At 45.1% G+C, this 20,632-nt stretch overlaps 1 protein-coding gene across 3 annotated transcripts in view; it reads right to left on the bottom strand.

The window, feature by feature from the left end:
- The window catches only part of LOC106576764 (tetratricopeptide repeat protein 7A), a 42,150-nt gene that overhangs the window by 13,876 nt on the left and 7,642 nt on the right, over positions 1 to 20,632 (bottom strand). For 2 of the 3 annotated variants that reach the window (XM_014154140.3, XM_082964716.1), the window contains 13 exons: positions 20,174 to 20,252; positions 19,811 to 19,980; positions 18,827 to 18,890; positions 18,520 to 18,657; positions 17,916 to 17,999; positions 17,213 to 17,317; positions 15,670 to 15,787; positions 15,246 to 15,303; positions 15,046 to 15,118; positions 14,763 to 14,923; positions 7,141 to 7,257; positions 6,484 to 6,590; positions 5,956 to 6,105 (listed from right to left, as the gene is read on the bottom strand). In XM_014154140.3, the coding sequence (XP_014009615.2) occupies positions 5,956 to 6,105; positions 6,484 to 6,590; positions 7,141 to 7,257; positions 14,763 to 14,923; positions 15,046 to 15,118; positions 15,246 to 15,303; positions 15,670 to 15,787; positions 17,213 to 17,317; positions 17,916 to 17,999; positions 18,520 to 18,657; positions 18,827 to 18,890; positions 19,811 to 19,980; positions 20,174 to 20,252 (1,424 nt within the window). The remainder of the gene's footprint in view (positions 1 to 5,955; positions 6,106 to 6,483; positions 6,591 to 7,140; positions 7,258 to 14,762; positions 14,924 to 15,045; positions 15,119 to 15,245; positions 15,304 to 15,669; positions 15,788 to 17,212; positions 17,318 to 17,915; positions 18,000 to 18,519; positions 18,658 to 18,826; positions 18,891 to 19,810; positions 19,981 to 20,173; positions 20,253 to 20,632) is intronic. The other variant, XM_014154141.3, reaches the window with a different exon arrangement.

Raw genomic sequence — 20,632 nt, 5'->3', positions numbered from 1 at the left:
GGGAGTAGCGGTGAACAGCAATCTTCAAGTCTTTCTACAGATTTTCAATGAGATTCAAGTCTGGGGTTTGGCCCGGCAAGTTAAGGACTTATTGTTCTGAAGCCATTCCAGCATTGCTTTGACTCTATGCTTGGGGACATTGTCCTGTTGGAATGTAAATCTTCGCCCCAGTATAAGGTCATTTGCATTCTGAAGCAGGTTCTCGTCAAGGATTTTCCTGTATTTGGCTCAATTCATTGTTACCTCTATCCTTACCAGTCTCCCAGTCCCTGCCACTGAAAAGCATCACCATAGCATAATGCTGCAACGACCATGCTTCACAGTAGGGATTGTGTTAGACGGGTGATGAGCTGTGCCTGGTTTTCTCCAGACATAGCGCTTTGCATTCAGGTCAAAGACTTCAATTTTTGTCTCATTAGACCACAGAATATTTTACCTTATGCTCTCAGAGTCTTTCATGTACCTTTTTTTTGCAACCTCCAGGCGTGCTGTCATGTGCCTTTTTCTCAGGTGTGGCTTCCATCTGCCCACTCTCCCATAATGTCCAGATTGTTGAATTGGTGTAGAGACTGTTGTCCTTCTGGCAGGTTTACCCCATCTCATCGAAGGAACTCTGTAGTTCTGTCAGAGTGGTCATTGGATTCTTGGTCACCTCCCTGACCAAGTTCCTTCTTGCCCGGTTGTTCAGTTTGGTCAAATGGCCAGCTCCAGGCAGAGTCTGGGTAGTTCCATATTTTTTAAGTTTCTCAATGATGAGACCACTGTTCTCTTGGAAACTTTCAACACTTTGCAAATGGTTTTATACCCTTCCCCAGACATATGCCTCATCACAATTATTTCTCTGAGATCTATGGACAGTTCCTTGGACTTCATGGTATAGTTTCTGCTCTGACATGTAATGTCAACTGTGGGACCTTACACTGCTCTTGCCATGACATAGACTGACAAGGTGAATCCAGGTGAAAGCTATGATCCCTTACTGATGTCACTTGTTAAATCCACTTCAAATCAGTGTAGATGAAGGGGAGGAGACAGGTCAAAGAATGATTTTTAAGCCTTGAGACGTGTCAAGAACTGCAACTCTGCTGAGTTTTTCATGCTCAACAGTTTCCCATGTGTATCAAGAATGGTCCACCACCCAAAGGGCATCCAGTGAATGTGACACAACTGTAGAGGGATTGTGAAGTCAACGTGGGCCACGTTGACTTCACCTGAGGGCAAAAGTGGGTGCGACTCAATATTAGGAAAGTGTTCCTAATGTTTTGTACACTCAGTGTAGACAGGTGTGTTTCTTTCTAAATCATGTCCAATAAATGTTATTGGTCACAGGTGGACTCCAATCAAGTTGTAGTGACATCTCAAGGATGATCAAAGTAAATTGGATGCACCTGAGCTCAATTTGGAGTGTAATAGCAAAGGGGTGTGAATACTTATGTAAATTATATATTTCTGTATTTAATTTTCAATACATTTGCAAAAATCTCAAAAAACATGTTTTATGGAGTATTGTGTGTACATGGGTGAGAAGCATACAGGTGTCATTCCTAACTCAGTTGCCAGAGAGGATAGAAACAGCTCAGGGATTTCACCATGAAGCCAATGGTGATATTAAAACAGTTACTTAGTTCAATGGCTGTGATAGGAGAAAACTGAGGATGGTAAACAACATCATGGTTACTCCTTAATACTAACCTAATTGACACAGTGAAAAGATATTCCAAAGCATGCGTCCTGTCTGCAACAAGACACTAAAGTAATACAGCAAAGAAATTGTCAAAGCAATTCACTTTTTGTCCTGAATACGTGTTATGTTTGGGGCAAATCCAATACAACACATTACTACGTAGCACTCTCCATATTTTCAAGTGGAGGTTGCATCATTTATTTTTTTATTTCACCTTTATTTCAGCAGGTAGACTAGTTGAGAACAAGTTCTCATTTACAACTGCATCTTGGCCAAGATAAAGCAAAGCAGTTCGACACATACAACACAGAGTTACACATGGAATAAGTAAACACACAGTCAATAATACAGTAGAAAAAGTCTATATACAGTGTGTGCAAATAAGGTAAGATAAGGGAGGTAAGGCAATAAATAGGCCATGGTGGCAAAGTAATTACAATATACCAATTAAACACTGGAATGGTAGATGTGCAGAAGATGAATGTGCAAATAGAGATATTGGGGTGCAAAGGAGCAAGATAAATAAATACATACAGTATGGGGGTGAGGTAGTTGGATGGGCTATTTACAGATGGGCTGTGTACAGGTGCAATGATCTGTGAGCTGCTCTGACAGCTGGTGCTTGAAGTTCGTGAGGGAGATAAGAGTCTCCAGCTTCAGTGATTTTTGCAGTTCGTTCCAGTCATTGGCAGTAGAGAACTGGAAGGAAAGGCGGCCAAAGAGGAATTGGCTTTGGGGGTGACCAGTGAGATATACCTGCTGGAGCGCGTGCTACGGGTGGGTGCTGCTATGGTGACCAGTGAGCTGAGATAAGGCGGGGCTTTACCTAGCAAAGACTTGTAGATGAGCCAGTGGGTTTGGCGACGATTATGAAGCGAGGGCCAGCCAACGACAACGTACAGGTCGCAGTGGTGGGTAGTATATGGGGCTTTGGTGACAAAACGGATGGCACTGTGATAGACTGCATCCAATTTGTTGAGTAGAGTGTTGGAGGCTATTTTGTAAATGACATCGCCGAAGTCGAGGATCGGTAGGATGGTCAGTTTTACGAGGGAATGTTAAGCAGCATGAGTGAAGAATGCTTTGTTGCGAAATAGGAAGCCAAATCTAGATTTAATTTTGGATTGGAGATGCTTAATGTGGGTCTGGAAGGAGAATTTACAGTCTAACCAGACACCTAGGTATTTGTAGTGTTATGGATATCATGTTATGGATATGCTTGTAATAGTTAAGGACTGGAGAGTTTTTCAGGATAAAAAAGAAACGGAATGGAGCTAAGCAGAGGAAAAATCCTAGAGGAAAACCTGCTTCAATCTGCTTTCATCCAGACACTGGGAGATGAGTTCACCGTTCAGCAGGACAATAACACAAGGCCAAGTCTACACTGGAGTTGCTTACCAAGAACACAGTGACTGTTCCTGAGTGGCCGAGTTAATTTTGACTTAAATCTACTTGAAAATCTATGGCAAGACCTGAAAATGGTTGTCTAGCAATGACCAACAACCAATTTGACAGAGCTTGAAGAATTTTGAAAATTATAATGGGCAAATGTTGCATTATCCAGATGTGAGTTACCTAGAAAGACTCAGAGCTGTAATCGCTGGCAAATGTGCTTCTACAAAGTGTTGACTCAGGGGTGTGAATACTTATGTAAATAAGATGATTCTGTATTCAATTTTTCAATACATTCACAAAAATGTCTATAAACATGTTTTCACCATCATTATGGGGTATTGTGTGTAGATGGGCGAGAAAAAATAAAAATTTAATCCATTTTGAATTCAGGATGTAACACAACAAAATGTGGAATAAGTCGAGGGGTATGAATACTTTCCAAAGGCACTGTATGTGCGCTAGCCCAGTAAAGTGTGTGTGTCTGTGGACGCATACCCATGTGTCTATGTGTCTGTGTGTGTGAGAGACAGATTGAATAAATGTTTGTTTATCTGTTTTTTGAAGTGGGCACAGATGGGAGCTAGATGGGAGCTTTGTGTGCACGCTATTATACACTCATATAACATTAGTCAGAAAGATAAAAAAGGCTATTTAGGATCCCTATTTTAATTTGGGGGAAAGAATAGTTATTCAAAGCATTATCCCCTGTTATATAAACTATTTTTCATATTCCTCACCTGGACTCTCACCAAAATGAACAACACCAATAATATGAACGAATCATTCATAGTGGCTGTGTGTGTGCGCACACGCATACATGCGTGCCCGTGTGTGTGCCTGTGCGTGTGTGTGTGTGTGTATGGAGCCAGGTCATGCTGATTGTTTCCTGTGTCCTGCCCTGAGGAGAGGAGCAGTGCTGTGTGTGTGTTTGTGCTGCCTGACTATTTGACCAATCATGATGCGAGATTTTAGGCAGGAAGTTACAGTAAGTGGAGGCTCCTCATAGGAGGAAGACAAGGACTCTCCTACTCAGTAAATAAATAAAAAATATATATACACATTTGATCCTTTTTAGATAAAACTATCCTAAATATAGTCACGTCACCAACTAACTGATTAAAACACTGTTTTGCAATGAAGGTCTACAGTAGCCTCAACGGCACCCTCTAGGGTAGCACCATGGTTCTTACCCCCTTTCAAAAGACTTACACAGTTATGACGACTTCCGGAGGACGTCCACCCACCTATCAGAGCTCTTGCAGTATGAACTAACATCTTGTCCATCCAATCAAAGGATCAGAGAATGAATCTAGTACTGAAAGCAAAAGCTACAGCTAGCTAGCACTGCCGTGCATAACGCGTGGTGAGTAGTTGACTCGGAGGAAGACAAATTCATTTCTTCAAAATTAAGGAGAAGCAGCAGCAGAGAGAGCTAGCTATATTTGTAGTATTTTTCTTCTTAGTTTACCTGTCACTTAGCTAATACAGAGAATAATGCTATTTATGTTAGCTAGCTGGCTATGGCTATCTAACACTGCAACTCTTCCAAGTCAAGGTAAGCGTTCCGTTTTATTCGTTTATTGCTACCGGGGCCCGCCAGTGTAACTGCTAAACTGCTTACTGTACACTGTCTGTATTGCGTGATTGTACACATGGATTGGATTGTGGGTTTCCAAATGCGTTAGTTCTATGTAGTTTATTGACTATAGCGTTAATATGGTAACAACGATGTAGGATGTGTAGCGGTTAGCAGTTATGTATGTGGCTGCTTTAAAAGTGAACTGTGTGTTCGGGTGATCAGGGGGGGTATTCATTCATTCTGCCGATCCTGCTGCAAAACGTTTCTTAAACGGAAGCAAACGGAACAAAAAAATGGCGAGGGACCTACCTGAATATATCCAATAACTGTTTGGACTAATGATTACACACCGCAGATCAGCTAGGAGGCAAGACTGTGTAAGAATGTGTCACTGTGTCACCTTGATTACTCCGATTCAGCTCTCGACCCGTGTACCTACGTTACCTACGACACCAACCGCCACTGGATACAGTATATGTGTATCTGATGTGATGTAATCTGGAGAGTTCCGCGGGTTTTGCAGTGACAAAAATGTAAAGGTTCAGTCTAAAGGTTAAAATCCTACACGGTGGACTCGACCCCGAACTCATCCAATGTTATAATGGTGGCCTTTCTCTCTGCTCAGGTCACAATTATAGGGTAGGATACCCTCTAGCTAACTCTAGTGGAGTGTACACTAGTACCTCCAGAACTAGAGTGTACACTCCGGTGGTAGAGTCTACACTCCCTCCTGTATCTCCCTCACTAGCTTTAAGCACCAGCTGTCAGAGCAGCTCACAGATCACTGCACCTGTACATAGCCCATCTGTAAACAGCCCATCTATCTACCTACCTCATCCCCATACTGTATTTATTTATTTATTTATCTTGCTCCTTTGCACCCCTGTATCTCTACTTGCACATTCCTCTTCTGCACATCTACCATTCCAGTGTTTAATTGCTATTGTAATTACTTCGCCACCATGGCCTATTTATTGCCTTAACTCCCTTATCTTACCTCATTTGCACTCACTGTATATAGACTTTTTGTTTTCTTTTGTTCTACTGTATTATTGACTGTATGTTTTGTTTATTCCATCTGTGTTGTTGTATGTGTCGAATTGCTATGCTTTATCTTGGCCAGGTCGCAGTTGTAAATGAGAACTTGTTCTCAACTAGCCTACCTGGTTAAATAAAGGTGAAAAAAATAAATAAGCTAATTTCAGTGGATAAGAAGCACACACTTGTCCTAGCCAACTCCAGTGTACACTCGAGTGTAGTAGACTAGATAGTAGTGTAGTCCCCCTCCCTCCTGTACCTGCTTGCAGCCAGATGTGCTCCAGGGTGGTCCAGATGTAGGCGGGACCCTGTCTGTGGGCGGAGCTGATGGCTGACACCTCTGAAGTGGCCTGCTCCAGACGAGACGCAGCGAGGGACGGACCACTCTGAGAACCTGACCCAGACAGAGCTGACAATCAGCACACACACACACACACACAACATCATACACTATCATACACAGTAAACTTGATCCAGGAAGAACTGATACTCACTCAGTACACATACACACAGAGCCTGATCCAGGAAAAGTGGAGACTCAGCACACATACAGAAAATACGAATGATGATATGATATATATATCCTCATACACACTCAATCTGGTCCGGGAACAGTTCTCATTCTCAATCAGTACACATGCACGAAAACCCCTAATTTACAAACAGCAGATCATATTTTGTAAAGATACAAATACTGGTCTCTCTTGCAAAATAGCTTTTATTCTCAAAGAGACATGGTTAAATAAACATCAGTACACTCCCAAGAGGATGTGTACAGTATACACACCAGTCTCAGGGTCCTGAAAGTCTGGCAGGGTGAGGTGGAGACCGCTGGGTTTGTGGCTGAGTGGAAGTGGCTCTGGTGGGTGGATACTGCTGCTGTCATCCCACTCACTGCAACACCACATGACAGCTAATCAATACACAGCATTGTATAAAGCTCCCGCTGAGCACACAGCAGCAGACATTATACAGACATGCACCAATAGTGCAGTAGACACATGCACACACAGTCACTCATGCACGCACGTACGTATATGCATGCACACACCCACACATGAAATACAAGCATGTTATACACTAGGCCTGGGACAATACAAGTATCACAATATTCTTTCCATGGAAATTATGAAAACAGGAAGCAGACCTAACTCAGACCTAAACTGCTTTATATAAAATATTGTGTGCTGTAGCTTGGAAAATAAATAAATGTGACTCTGGATGACAACATAATAATGTTTGTTTCCAACATTAGGGCTGTTTTCCTAATGAAGTTAACTCTGCATCGTGCTTTGTTTCCTTGCCACGATACTGGTATCGTCCCTATTATACACACAAGACACAGACACCAACACGCATGCATGCACGGAATGGACGCACCCACATGTAACAAACGCAATATTGACACAAACAGAGAGACAGACAGGCAGAAACATTCACGTACCTGGTGCGTGTGAAGTCATAGCGCCTCTGCCATAGATGCAGCATGTCTTGGCAGGTCTGGAGTGCTATACCTGGCCCATACAGAGCCTCCTCCAGCTTCACCTTAGTGAACAGCAGGCTGAGTGACAAGGAGCACATTAACACAACAATATTAGTACACCATTAGCACTTAACACATTGATACACACATTCGTGTGCTGTGCCATACACTCAAACAGGGGTTGGAACCAAAATTATTTTCCAATCGTTTCGTTCTGAACAGAACCATCATTTTTTCCGTTCCGTTCCACTGTTCCGACTTGCAAAATAAAGTTCTGAACCGGTTGGAACCCCCAAAAAGTACAGGTTTATATCGTTCCTTTCTGTTCCTTTTTAAACTTCTGAAATCAATTATTTTTTAAAGACATTTTTTTTACATTAGCTCGACATTAAATTACTTCACCAATCAGTGCGGATAGAGCAGCTTGCTATGGAACGAGCAAGCAATAGTTGTTTACATGCGCGATGGACAGACAAGGCTTGGCCGACGCGCTGGGCATCTTGTTATGACATGCATTATCTGAATTAGGCCCACAGAATTATACCTACGGAGGACCGGCTTCTATGGAGGAACTTCGAACGTCAGAGCTTGTGTGTGCAGAGCGGCAGCAGAATAAAAAATACGTCTTACTTTTTTGTAGTTAATAAATCCAATGTGAAACGTGATAACTATAGTATCTTTAGTGGTGTAAAGTACTTGGGTAAAAATACTTTAAAGTACTATTTAAGTAGTTTTTGGGGGTATCTGTACTTTACTATTTATATTTTTGACAACTTTTACTTTTATGTCACTACATTACTGAAGAAAATATTGTACTTTTTACATTTTCCCTGACAACCAAAAGTACTTGTTACACTTTGAATGCTTAGCAGGACAGGAAAATTGTCAAATTCAAGCACTTATCAAGAGAACATGTGGTCATCCCTACTGCCTCTGGCTTGGTGGAATCACTAAACACATGGATCTTTTGTAAATGATGTCTGAGTGTTGGAGTGTGCCCCTGGCTATCCGTAAAAAAAAGAAAACAAGTAAATGGTGACATCTGCTTTGCTTAATATAAGGGCTTTTAAATGATTTATACTTTTACTTTTGATACTAAAGTATATTTTAGCAATTACATTTACTTTTAATAGTTAAGTATATTTAAAACCAAATACTTTCAGACTTTTACTCAAGTAGTATTTTACTCGCTGCCTTTCACTTTTACTTGAGTAACTTTCTATTAAAGGTACCTTTACTTTTACTCAAGTATGACAATTAGGTACTTTTCCCACCACTGAGTATCTGTAACTAGCATTGAAAAAATGTATCCATGCATTCTTCTCTAATTAAAAAATCTCTCCCTAATTTCTGAATCACGTTTGTAACGTCAGTAGGCTACAGCTATGCTTCTTAGGGGGAAGGGCAGGTAGCCTACACACACACTGGCAAAGATTTTCAGCTGGCTGGCAGACACAGGAATGCGTTTCTTAGTGACAGAGTGAGGGCTTGTTGCGTTTTTTTGTGGGACTGAAAAAAAATGCCCAGAACGTAAAATAACATTATTAACCGGTTCGCTTGCTTTTAAAATAACAGTTCTGTTCCGGAACAGTATAGATCACTTTCATTCCCAGATCTGATTATTTTTTTAGATTTTCCAGTTTTCGGTTGTAATTCCTGAACCGGTTCGAACCCCCGCACTCAACACATCAGCAAACACACACAACCACCCCACAATATAGGCTCAATGTTGACACAACATTGCTGTGTTTGCTAGGTCAGCCCATACTGTTGACACATCAACCAGGACCTGATAATACTATCATATAGGATAATCATGTTTATCAATGTATGTTTATAGAGCTTTGGTCTTCTGTTCTCCAACAGATGGGTGAGGAGGAAGACCTGTTTCAATGGCCAATGTCCACCAATAGACAAATAGACTGGACAAATACAGATGCTCCCCCAGCTTTTCCAATGGCTCCACACACGTACAGTGGGGGATAGTCATCTGCTCTGTGTGTGGTAGAGGGAGAGAGGTCGAGTATGTAATGGGAAAAGAAAGAGAGAGAGACAGAGAGAGAGAGAGAGAGAGTCAGGGCCCTCTTTCAACAGTGTGAGAGAGCGAGAGACACCTGTCTGCCTCCGCTTGCTGTCTTTCTGCATGCCTAACTGCCTGCCTGTCTACCTCTCTGGCTATCTGCTTGCCTGTATGCCTGTCTGTCTCCATTCCTGTCTATCTTCCTGTTCCCCTGCCTGCCTGACTGCTCCCCCAACTGAAGCCTCTTCCAATTATTCCTCCCTCTCCTCATCTCTGGCTGCCAGACAGCACTAGCGATCAATAGCGCAGCGAGACGGCCTTCGTCGGGGGAAAAACTACCGGTGAAATGTGGCTCGTTACTTGGTCACGGGTGGGCGGACGGGCTGGGGGGATGGAGGGAGGGATGGGGGAGGGAGGGAGGAGAGATGCCTACTGGATCATCTGACATGAGGATGACAACTGCTGCTGAGGGACGTGATGTTAAGGATACGCCTGTCAGCGGGGCCAGTTGGGGCTGTGGGTTTCCTATTAGCCCCCGTGCCGAGCAGCGTTTAGTAGTGGAGTGATATGCCGTGTGTTAGTGGGCTTCCTCCTGGGTGTGTGTGTGTGTGTGTGTGTGTGTGTGTGTGTGTGTGTGTGTGTGTGTGTGTGTGTGTGTGTGTGTGTGTGTGTGTGTGTGTGTGTCTGTGCAAGTACTCACGCGCGCACACACACGCACGCACGCACACAAACTGTAACATCCTGCAAGATGAATGCAGAATCAAAGGATGGGATTAATCATTCTCTTTAGAACAAACTGTGAGACTACTCTCTCTCTCCTCCCTTCCCCCTCTCCCTTTCCACAGCTCTCTCACTGTGCTAGATAGAATTCCATTTAGATTGGAAATGCTCGCTTGTTTACTGGCTGATAAAAATGTCAAACATAGACAGAAAGATAAAAAAAAGAATTCAACATGCTATTACTGCATTTTAAGGTAAAAGCTCAATAAAATGTCTGAAATATAAGAAAAATGTCCACACATATCAACTGTTTCACCCAATTCCTGTCTGCTATTAATAAATGTACTGTGGCACCATGTGGCTTGAATAGACGTTTGTGTTTAGAGGCTACCTACGGACGTGGCGTACGAGATGTGAGAAATGAATCGAGATCTGCGTGTTTACACTACAGTAATAAGTGTATGCGGGCATATTATTTTGAATGTACATGTATCGTAGTGTAAAAGCTGTCTGTTAGGAGAAAAAGAAAGACAGAAACAGAGAGAAACCACAAGGATTCAGTGTCTGTGCTACAGTGGTGCAGAGATTCTATGACTAGCGCCACCTCGCATGCACACGCGTGCACAAACCCTCACACAACCTGCTCAAACCAAATCATCTTCAGCATCATTTCTACACACATACAACGCTTTGGGAAAAGTATTCAGACAACTTGACTGTTTTAAAAACATTTTGTTACGTTACAGCCTTATTCTAAAATGGATTACATTTGTCTTCACACAACACCCCATAATGACAAAGCGAAAACAGGTTTTTATAAATTTTAGCAAATTTATAAAAAATGAAACCCAAAAATACCTTATTTACATAAGTATTCAGACCCTTTACTATGAGACTCGAAATTGAGCTCAGGTGCAGCCTGTTTCCATTGATCATCCTTAAGATGTTTCTACAACTTGATTGGAGTCTACTTGTGGTAAATTCAATTGATTGGACATGATTTGGATGCAGTCTATCACAGTGCCATCCGTTTCGTCACCAAAGCCCCCTATACTACCCACCACTGCGACCTGTATGCTCTCATTGGCTGGCCCTCGCTTCATATTCGTCGCCAAACCCACTGGCTCCAAGTCATCTATAAGTCTTTGCTAGGTAAAGCCCCGCCTTATCTCAGCTCACTGGTCACCATAGCAGCGCCCCCATGTAGCACTTGCTCCAGCAGGTATATTTCACTGGTCACCCCAAAAGCCAATTCCTCATTTGGCCGCCTTTCCTTCCAGTTCTCTGCTGCCAATGACTGGAACGATTTGCAAAAATCACTGAAGCTGGAGACTCATATCTCCCTCACGAACTTTAAGCATCAGCTATCAGAGCAGCTCACAGATCACCGCACCTGTACATAGCCCATCTGTAAATAGCCCATCCAATCTACCTCATCCCCATACTGTATTTATGTATTTATCTTGCTCCTTTGCACCCCAGTATCTCTACTTGCACATCCATCTTCTGCACATCTATCACTCCAGTGTTTATTTGCTAAATTGTAATTATTTCGCCACTACGGCCTATTTATTGCCTTACCTCCCTAATCTTACTTAATTTGCACACACTGTATATAGACTTTTCTATTGTGTTATTGACTGTACGTTTGTTTATTGCATGTGTAACTCTGTGTTGTTGTTTGTGTCGCACTGCTTTGCTTTATCTTGGCCAGGTCGCAGTTGTAAATGAGAACTTGTTCTCAACTGGCTTACCTGGTTAAATAAAGGTGAAAAAAAATATTTTAATAATCATAATTTTTATAAAACAAATTTGGGAAAGGCACGCACCTGTCTATATAAGGTCCCACAGTTGACAGTGCATGTCAGAGCAAAAACCAAGCCATGAGGTCAAAGGAATTGTCTGTAGAGTCACTGACGTGGTCTTCCTGTCTGGGTTGGCGCCCCCCCCCCCCCCCCCCCCCCTTGGGTTGTGCCATGGCGGAGATCGTTGTGGGCTATACTCGGCCTTGTCTTAGGACGGTAAGTTGGTGGTTGGAGACATCCCTCTAGTGGTGTGGGGGCTGTGCTTTGGCAAAGTGGGTGGGGTTATATCCTGCCTGTTTGGCCCTGTCCGGGGGTATCATCGGATGGGGCCACAGTGTCTTCTGATCCCTCCTGTCTCAGCCTCCAGTATTTATGCTGCAGTAGTTTATGTGTCGGGGGGCTAGGGTCAGTCTGTTACATCTGGAGTATTTCTCTTGTCTTATCCGGTGTCCTGTGTGTATTTAAATATGCTCTCTCTAATTCTCTCTTTCTCTCTTTCTGTCTTTCTCTCGGAGGACCTGAGCCCTAGGACCATGCCTCAGGACTACCTGGTATGATGACTCCTTGCTGTCCCCAGTCCACCTGGCCGTGCTGCTGCTCCAGTTTCAACTGTTCTGCCTGCGGCTATGGAACCCTGACCTGTTCACCGGACGTGCTTGTTGCACCCTCGACAACTACTATGATTATTATTATTTGACCATGCTGGTCATTTATGAACATTTTAACATTTTAACATTTTGACCATGTTCTGTTTTAATATCCACCCTGCACAGCCAGAAGAGGACTGGCCACCCCTCATAGCCTGGTTCCTCTCTAGGTTTCTTCCTAGGTTTTTGGCCTTTCTAGGGAGTTTTTCCTAGGGAGTTTTTCCTAGCCACCGTGCTTCTTTCACATGCTTTGCTTGCTGTTTGGGGTTTTAGGCTGGGTTTCTGTACAGCACTTTGAGAATATCAGCTGATGTACGAAGGGCTATATAAAAATAAATTTGATTGATTTGATTTGATTTGTAGAGCTCCGAGAGAAGTTTAGATCCACCAAGACTCTTCCTAGAGCTGGCTGCCCAGCCAAACTGAGCAATCGGGGGAGAAGGGCCTTGGTCAGGGAGATGACCAAAAACCAGATGGTCATTCCGACAGAGCTCCAGAGCTCCTCTGTGGAGATGGGAGAACCATCCCTAAGGTGAAGCACGTTGGTGGCAGCATCATGCTGTGGGGATGTTTTTCAGTGGCAGGGACTGGGAGACTAGTCAGGATTGAGGGAAAGATGAATGGAGCAAAGTACAGAGAGATCTTTGATGAAAACTTGCTCCAGAGTGCTCAGGACCTTGGATTGGGGCGAAGGTTCACCTTCCAACAGGACAACGACCCTAAGCACACAGCCAAGACAATGCAGGAGTGGATTTGGGATAAGTCTCTGAATGTCCTTGAGTGGCTCAGCCAGAGCCTGGACTTGAACCCGATCAAACATCTCTAGAGAGACCTGAAAATAGCTGTGCAGCAACGCTCCCCATCCAACCTGACAGAGCTTGAGAGGATCGGCAGAGAAGAATGGGAGAAACTCCCCAAATACAGGTGTACCAAGCTTATAGCGTCATACCCAAGAAGACTCGAGGCTGTAGTCACTGCCAAAGGTGCTTCAACAAAGTACTGAGTAAAGGGTCTGAATACTTATGTAAATGTGATATTTCAGTTTAATTTTATTTAATCAATTTGCACCAAGAAAAAACACCTGTTTTTGCTTCGTCATTATGGGGTATTGAGGAAAAACAAAAATGTAATACATTTTAGAATATGGCTGTAACGTAACAAAATGGAAAAAATCAAGGGGTCAGAATACTTTCCGAATGCACTGTATGTGTCCCTGCCTGGGCTGAAAATACCCATTCTCTATTTCTCCATAACAACTGAGTGGAAAAACAACTGATGTTGACTGCTCCCTCCACCGATATGACCTCATGGTTACCGGGGTGATGGGCATTCCTGGCGCAGGGAGGGCTGTGATTGGCTGAGCCTGGCAAAGAGATCTTAAATGGGTCAATGCAGTCAAGTGTCTCTATGGAGAAGATGTGTGTGTGTGTGTGTGTGTGTGTGTGTGTGTGTGTGTGTGTGTGTGTGTGTGTGTGTGTGTGTGTGTGTGTGTGCATATGTATATGAGGTAGAGAGATCGCTACAATATACGCTTTAGATGATACAGTATACAGCCACAAATACAATATCAATGCTTGTTTGATTTTCTCTGCACTTCTCTCTTTAGTTCCCTTTCTCTATATCCCACTCATGCATCTCTTATCTATTTTCGCTGTATCCCTCTCTGCCTCTTCTTGAGAACATAGAGACCAACACTGACCCCAAATGGTTGTGCTGTGAAGAACACGTGTATTAGATGGTTATTGCAGACGCTCAGGTGAGATGGTACTGCAACATACTATAAATGGCACGTGGCGATCAAATATCCATATTCTTCTAATAGAAAGAGGCAACACTGAGTGACGGGTCAATTGCATGGTGACTTATGACTATAATGCAGTGCGTCAGTGTATGTTTACTACTGCATAATATTTTCTGCTTCTCAAACGGAGAGGGAGTACTGCAACACCAACCTACATGGTAAAGTCAGTGCGGCAGTGTGAAAAGGGTAAAGGTGTGTGAGGGTAGCCTCCGCAGCGCAGTGCAGATGCCCGGTCTGGCACGTCTAAATAAAGCCTTCAGTGTGTGTGTGTGGGTGTGTGGGTGTCCGTCCGTGGTAAGACACCCTATCCCCACAGAAAGGTCCAGAGCACCCGTATGTGTGACACACACCGGAGCTAGTCTCACACACACACACACACACAGACAGACAGACAGACAGACAGACAGACAGACAGACAGACAGACAGACAGACAGACAGACAGACAGACAGACAGACAGACAGACAGACAGACAGACAGACAGACAGACAGACAGACAGACAGACAGACAGACAGACAGACAGACAGACAGACAGACAGACAGACAGACAGACAGACAGACAGATAATACAGGAGAGAGTGGGGTCCTACTTGAAGTTCTCGGGGTGTTGACTGAGGGCTAGTGTGAGGGTTTCGAGGGCGTGTTGGTGGTGTTTCTGGGCGCTGAGCAGCAGGGTCAGCAGGTGGAGAGAGTGCAGGTCGTCCCGACGCAGAGACAGAGCCACCCGCAGGGGATCCATGGCAGCTGCCACCTGCACACACACACCCACAGTGAAGAACAGAAACCCAAGGACTAGAGAGGCATAAGATCCAAGATGGAGAACCACTAAGGCGAGCCCTAATGGTGAGTGCGTGTGTGGCCGTGCTGACTGACCTGCCGTACAAGAGCCAGCTGGAGCGACAGGTAGAGGGCGATCTTAGCATCATTGGGGTCCAGTGCATAGGCTCTGCAGAAGAGAGGTCACACTCACTGACAAAGCAGAATAAACACACAAACTGTAGCGCACGCTAACTATAGAAACAAACACACAGGTGAAGACCAACCTAGACCGACAGAGAGAGGTTGGTACATACTTTTGCAGATTTTCCAGCGCTCGTCTGTTAAACCCATCCCGCTGAGCTTTCAGAGTGGCTGGAGAGAGATTAGGTACAGAGGGACAAATCCATTAGTGGAAAACAAGACATTTTAGTGGGCATTGTCTAATAGTAGATTATAATGAGGGTCATGGTATTTTTTTTGCACAGTTCTACTGTCTTTTGCACCATTGACTGTTTGTGAGTAACACCTCAGATTCATCCATACACAGTTTACCTCTGAATTAGATACGGCAAAAAGTGATGAGGATGGGGAATTAGGAAGGAAAACTATGGATCGTCAGGACAAGTGAGTTCAGTGGGTTCTGTAAGTGGCGGTTTCTCACTGTATCTGGACAAGGGACTCCGTTTGTTACAGGAAACCTCTCCTGCCTCTACAGCAGCTCGCAGTGATGTCTCTTACCGTCAGAGGCCTGCAGACTGCAGCACAGCCCCACAGTCAGGTACGCACGGGGCAGAAACTCTGCAGCCTCCTCTCCCATGGACACCACACTCTGAGACAGGGCCTCTGCCTCCTCCAGCTATCACACACACACACACACACAGAGACAACAGTCAGATGCAGTATGGGTGTCTAGAAGTACAGTATCTAGTCTGCTGAAGTACTTACTGTGGAACCAACTGTGAGCTCAAGGGTTTAAAGGCATGTTCAGTTTGTCTCGTTTAGTGAGCTTTTCTATTTGTATAGTGTAGAGAGTTCTAATCCGAAGGCCTGTATGGTAGGCAGAATGATATCGTGAGAAGAATGACATTGAATAGTGTTAAAAGGCAGTGTGTGGTTAGTGTGAGGAGGACTCTGTAGATTCAGCTGAAGAACAGCGCACTATAGAGTTGAGAGAGAAAAATGACGTATTTACCTGATTTGTTTGATATTAACAAATAGCAATTAATGCTTAACAAATGAGTCTCCCCTCAAACAGCGCCAGGCTGCAGTCAGAGTGTGGCTGAGCAGGGCTGAGCTAAAAGTGTGTCACTCAGTATAAGGTATGGGGGGCGCCTTTGAAACGGTGCCATCAGAACAAAAGGACAGCTGCTTAGACTATCCCCCCTCTCCTCTCTTACTCCTGTACCATAAGCCCTTCCTTCTCTCTTTCTAGCTCTCCTCTCCCTCCTCTTCATCCTCCTCCTCTCTCTCGATCCCTCTCTCAGAATACGGATGCTATCAACAAAGTTCCATGAAACATTTTAGAAAAAGGTTCAGTGCCATTATCCTCGCAGGCTGAGGTTCTGAAAGGTATTGAAAACAGGGGTGTAAAATAATTTTGAGCCCCGTCTCTTTGTGGAAAAATTATAATAATACTTGTTAAACAAAATCTCTTTCTCTGAGCAATAATTATATGCGTATAAAAGGTATAACATTTCCCAATATTATTTATTTTATACAGTCCTTCTTGTTCGTCTTTATCGAGGGTGCCAATAATTTGGGACCCCACTGTATGTATGTATATATTGGTCACTCCCCTCCAACCAACTAGGAGTCAAAGGTCCTCGAATCACTCCCAAAAGTCCCAGACTCCCAGACTTTCCAGTGCAAACGTGTGGCTCCATGGTCGGTTATTGGGTCCAGATGTATTGTCATTCGTTGCTCTATGGTCCCATAGTGTACTATTGTGATTATTAAGGCTGTAAGCGCCTTAGTCTCTCTAGACACCCCTGATCTCTAGCTCCTCTGTTGTACTGACAGATGTGCCATGCCATCACACGTCTTCTAATCCTACACTAACCCCCCCTCCGGATCAACGGGACAGCCAGTACTGGGCTGGCTACCACAGTGGAGGGAAGGGAGGGCGTTGTCAGTGTGGAGTGTCGCTGTGTAATAATGTGTCCAGCTATTCTGGATGGTGACAGACTTCCTGTATGGATGGTATGCAGTGTAAATGTATCGTGAAATAGAAAGTGTGTGTGTGTGTGTGTGTGTGTGTGGTGTGTGTGTGTGTGTCATTCACCCAGTGCAGCTGGCCGATGCAGACTTTGGCAGCCAACATGGGCAATGAGGGGTCCTCGGGTCTCATCCTGGCACACTCCTTGAGCACAGACACTGCGCCCACACCCTGTATAACACAGACACACACACTCACACTCACATATTCATGCTTACACACACACACTCTCATACTGTAGTCTAGTGATATAACAGGAGTATAGATCACACACACATTTACTATCCATATAGAGTAACACAGATATGGACTCATATCGGCCATTCATCAATGCACTACAAACACTATCACACACACGGCTGGCCCCCCCCCCCATCCTTATAGGGAGCAGCCTATTTCCAGAGTTCTCCATTGATCTCCAGAGTCACCTCGTCCTGCAGGCAGCCAGGCAAAGAGAAGATCAATTATCCTGTTTCACTCAGAGGATTCCAGAACGTTCTATCTGTGTCACACTACTCATCATCGCCCAATGAGCGCTCGCTCAGTCATGCTACCGCACACGCAATCTCACAGCAACATTTAGAGGATGAGTGATCCTATATGATTGCGAGCACGTAGTGGTGCCAGATTACAGTAGGATAGAAAGTGTGTGTGTGTGTGTGTGTGTGTGTGTGTGTGTGTGTGTGTGTGTGTGTGTGTGTGTGTGTGTGTGTGTGCGTGTGCGTGTGCGTGGTGGGGAATGTGTGAAAAGATACGAAGATGAGCTCACCTTCCCACACGACATGAGTGACAAGCCCAACTGGTGCCAGAGGTGGAACTCATTAAACGAGAACTTCATGGCCCGCTCCAGGCACTGGAGAACACATACATACATACACACACGCACATGCATTTCAGCTCGCAGGGCAGACGTATCAACACACGTTGATGAAGGAGAGTGAGGTTGAAGGGTTTGAGGTTCATTTAAAGAGTTCTATCTAGCGGCCCACACTGTGACACCTATGAGAGGGAGGACGTTAGCCAGGCAGACAGACATAACCGGCGTCTATTGTTAGCTAGCCTAGTGGCGCCCTGCATGGCCCCACACGTGAGAGGGTTCACCTGTTTGCCAGTGCTCACTCTCATTCACCTGGAGAAAAATGGCTGCCAACCTGGATGCAAATAGAGAGAAGACCGGGTGAGACAGAGACAGAGAGAGAGACAGAGAGAGAGAGAGAGAGAGAGAGCAAAACCCTGCTTGAAAGTATATGACACAACAGGGGGCAGTACAAAGTTGTCAGGCAAGGGCTTTCCCTTCACACAGTGTAGAGCTAGTTCTGTTGAAGTATCTCCTATCCTCCCTTTAGCCTCCAGTGTTTTCCGTGCAGGCTCACCTCAGACAGCATGGCATACTGCCCCCTCCTGGCCATGCCGATGCTCAGCAGGTCGTAGACAGAGGTGGCGTCCTGCAGACTGGTCTCCTGCGCCTCCTTATGGTCGGGCACTCGGCTGATGACTGCGTCTCCGCTGGCCTATAGGGGGAAGAGTACAGATCCAGGATCAGATTCAACACAAGGCTGTTGCAATAGAAGGCCTATGAAGTGCCTTTAATCTGCTAGAGTCCTTTCTTTTACCTGTATTGACAGGACAGGTGAAAGCTAGCCTTACACCTGTCAAGCCTTTTTAAAATCAATGTCTCACCATGGATTCTGTGATGAGCAGCAGGAGGACTGCCTCCTCGACCACGTCCTGGGGACAGAAGACACTGCGAGGAGACACAGGAAATAGGAGCAGGAAGTGACGAGTAACGCAACAGCCCCATTCCGTTGGCTAGATCACGGGGAGTGTCCTGTTTCCACTTCACCTGCTGGTGGTGTAACACAACCCTCTGACCACCCCTACAGTATCACAGCACGCCGCTCTCTCGGGTGTCTCTCACACGCACGTGCACAAAATGTGTAAGCACGCGTGTGCACGTTTGCCCCCTTCCTTGGTCCCTCTCTTTTTTCTCTGGCACCTTCCCCAGTCCTCCCACCCATCAGTTTCACCATCTCACTCTCTCGCTCTCTCTCCTTCAATCTTGACCAGCTGATCCTCGGATGTACCGACTAAAGATACAATCACAAGACAACGAATCGGGCATACAACAACAGCACTTTATTTCCCAGAGTGCATTCTCCATTCCTGCTCTAGTGTTCTCACTCACGCATGTTGTTTGGGGCTCAGCATTTGGTATCCTCTGAGGATAGTGCATACCAATACGATCTTATATGAGATACGCTGGAACAGTCAAAGGTAAGTCCCTGACAAAGCCTGACTAAAACTCCACAAAGGAAACATGAGTCCACAGAGTTCCTAGCCAATAGGAGTGAGACTGTGGTGAGATCAAGTCATGTTCCACGTGTGGGTTTTGTATGACCGGAATAGTCTGGGCCTCTAGGAAGGTCTGTCTTGTCGAAGCTCTGGGACTGCTTAAGGTTCAACGGTTCAGCAGGGTCACACACAAGTCCCTGTATGGGAATGTGAGCTGATCTCTCAAGCCAGCGCTGAAGCTAAATGATCAAGGGGATTGAGCAATATCGGCGGGAATAATGCAATGACACACGAGCAGAAAAGAAAGAGGGGCGAGAGACGGTTGGGAAAGGAAGAGAGGAAGGAAAAGAAGAAGAGAGGAGAGCTACAGACCTGTCAGTACTGTAGCGCTGAGGTGGTTTGGAGGAGGGGTAGACGGCCTCCTTCGTGCCGGCGTTCCCTTCTCTCTGCAGCCAGGCGGAGGGTGGGAGGGACATGGGGGCCCAGTAGCTGTCCTCACTCACCGAGCTCAGCAACACCTCAGCCAGCTTCCGCGCTGCAGCCTATGAGACACATTAATGAAACATGCCATATAACGCCGTAAAATATAACTAGGGCACAACTAGGGCCATGGCTGTTTACCTAAATTAGTCAAGTCGCGTTGTCAGGAAAAACCTCCAGGCCGTAAAGATGAAATACATATAGACAGCCAGTGATTCATCCGGCTAACTAAGTGACAATGTGAGCCCTCCTCACCTTCCTGAAGCTCTGGGAGCCTCGAGACTCCACCACCCCGAGGACCCTGCGCAGCTGGTGGGCTCCCTGGGCCAGGTGACTGACAGACAGACAGACAGACAGACAGACAGACAGACAGACAGACAGACAGACAGACAGACAGACAGACAGACAGACAGACAGACAGACAGACAGACAGACAGACAGACAGACAGACAGAACAGACAGACAGACAGACAGACAGACAGACAGACAGACAGACAGACAGACAGACAGACAGACAGACAGACAGACAGAACAGACAGACAGGGTGTTCAGTGCCTAGGGCCTTGTTAGTCAGTGCCAGCAGCATAGCATGCTGCTCCATCTATGTAGAAATGAGTGGCGCACCGGAGCTCAATCGCGCCACTACAAACAATGACTCTGTCCTATCTGAGGTGCAATACTGAAACCTACTGGTCAAAAACAAAAGTGCCACTT

Source organism: Salmo salar, chromosome 18 (assembly GCF_965601325.2).
Source record: "Salmo salar chromosome 18, fSalSal1, whole genome shotgun sequence".
Lineage (NCBI taxonomy): Eukaryota > Metazoa > Chordata > Actinopteri > Salmoniformes > Salmonidae > Salmo > Salmo salar.
The sequence above is the reverse complement of the archived record's forward strand: the minus strand, read 5'-3'. Positions and strand labels throughout refer to the sequence as shown.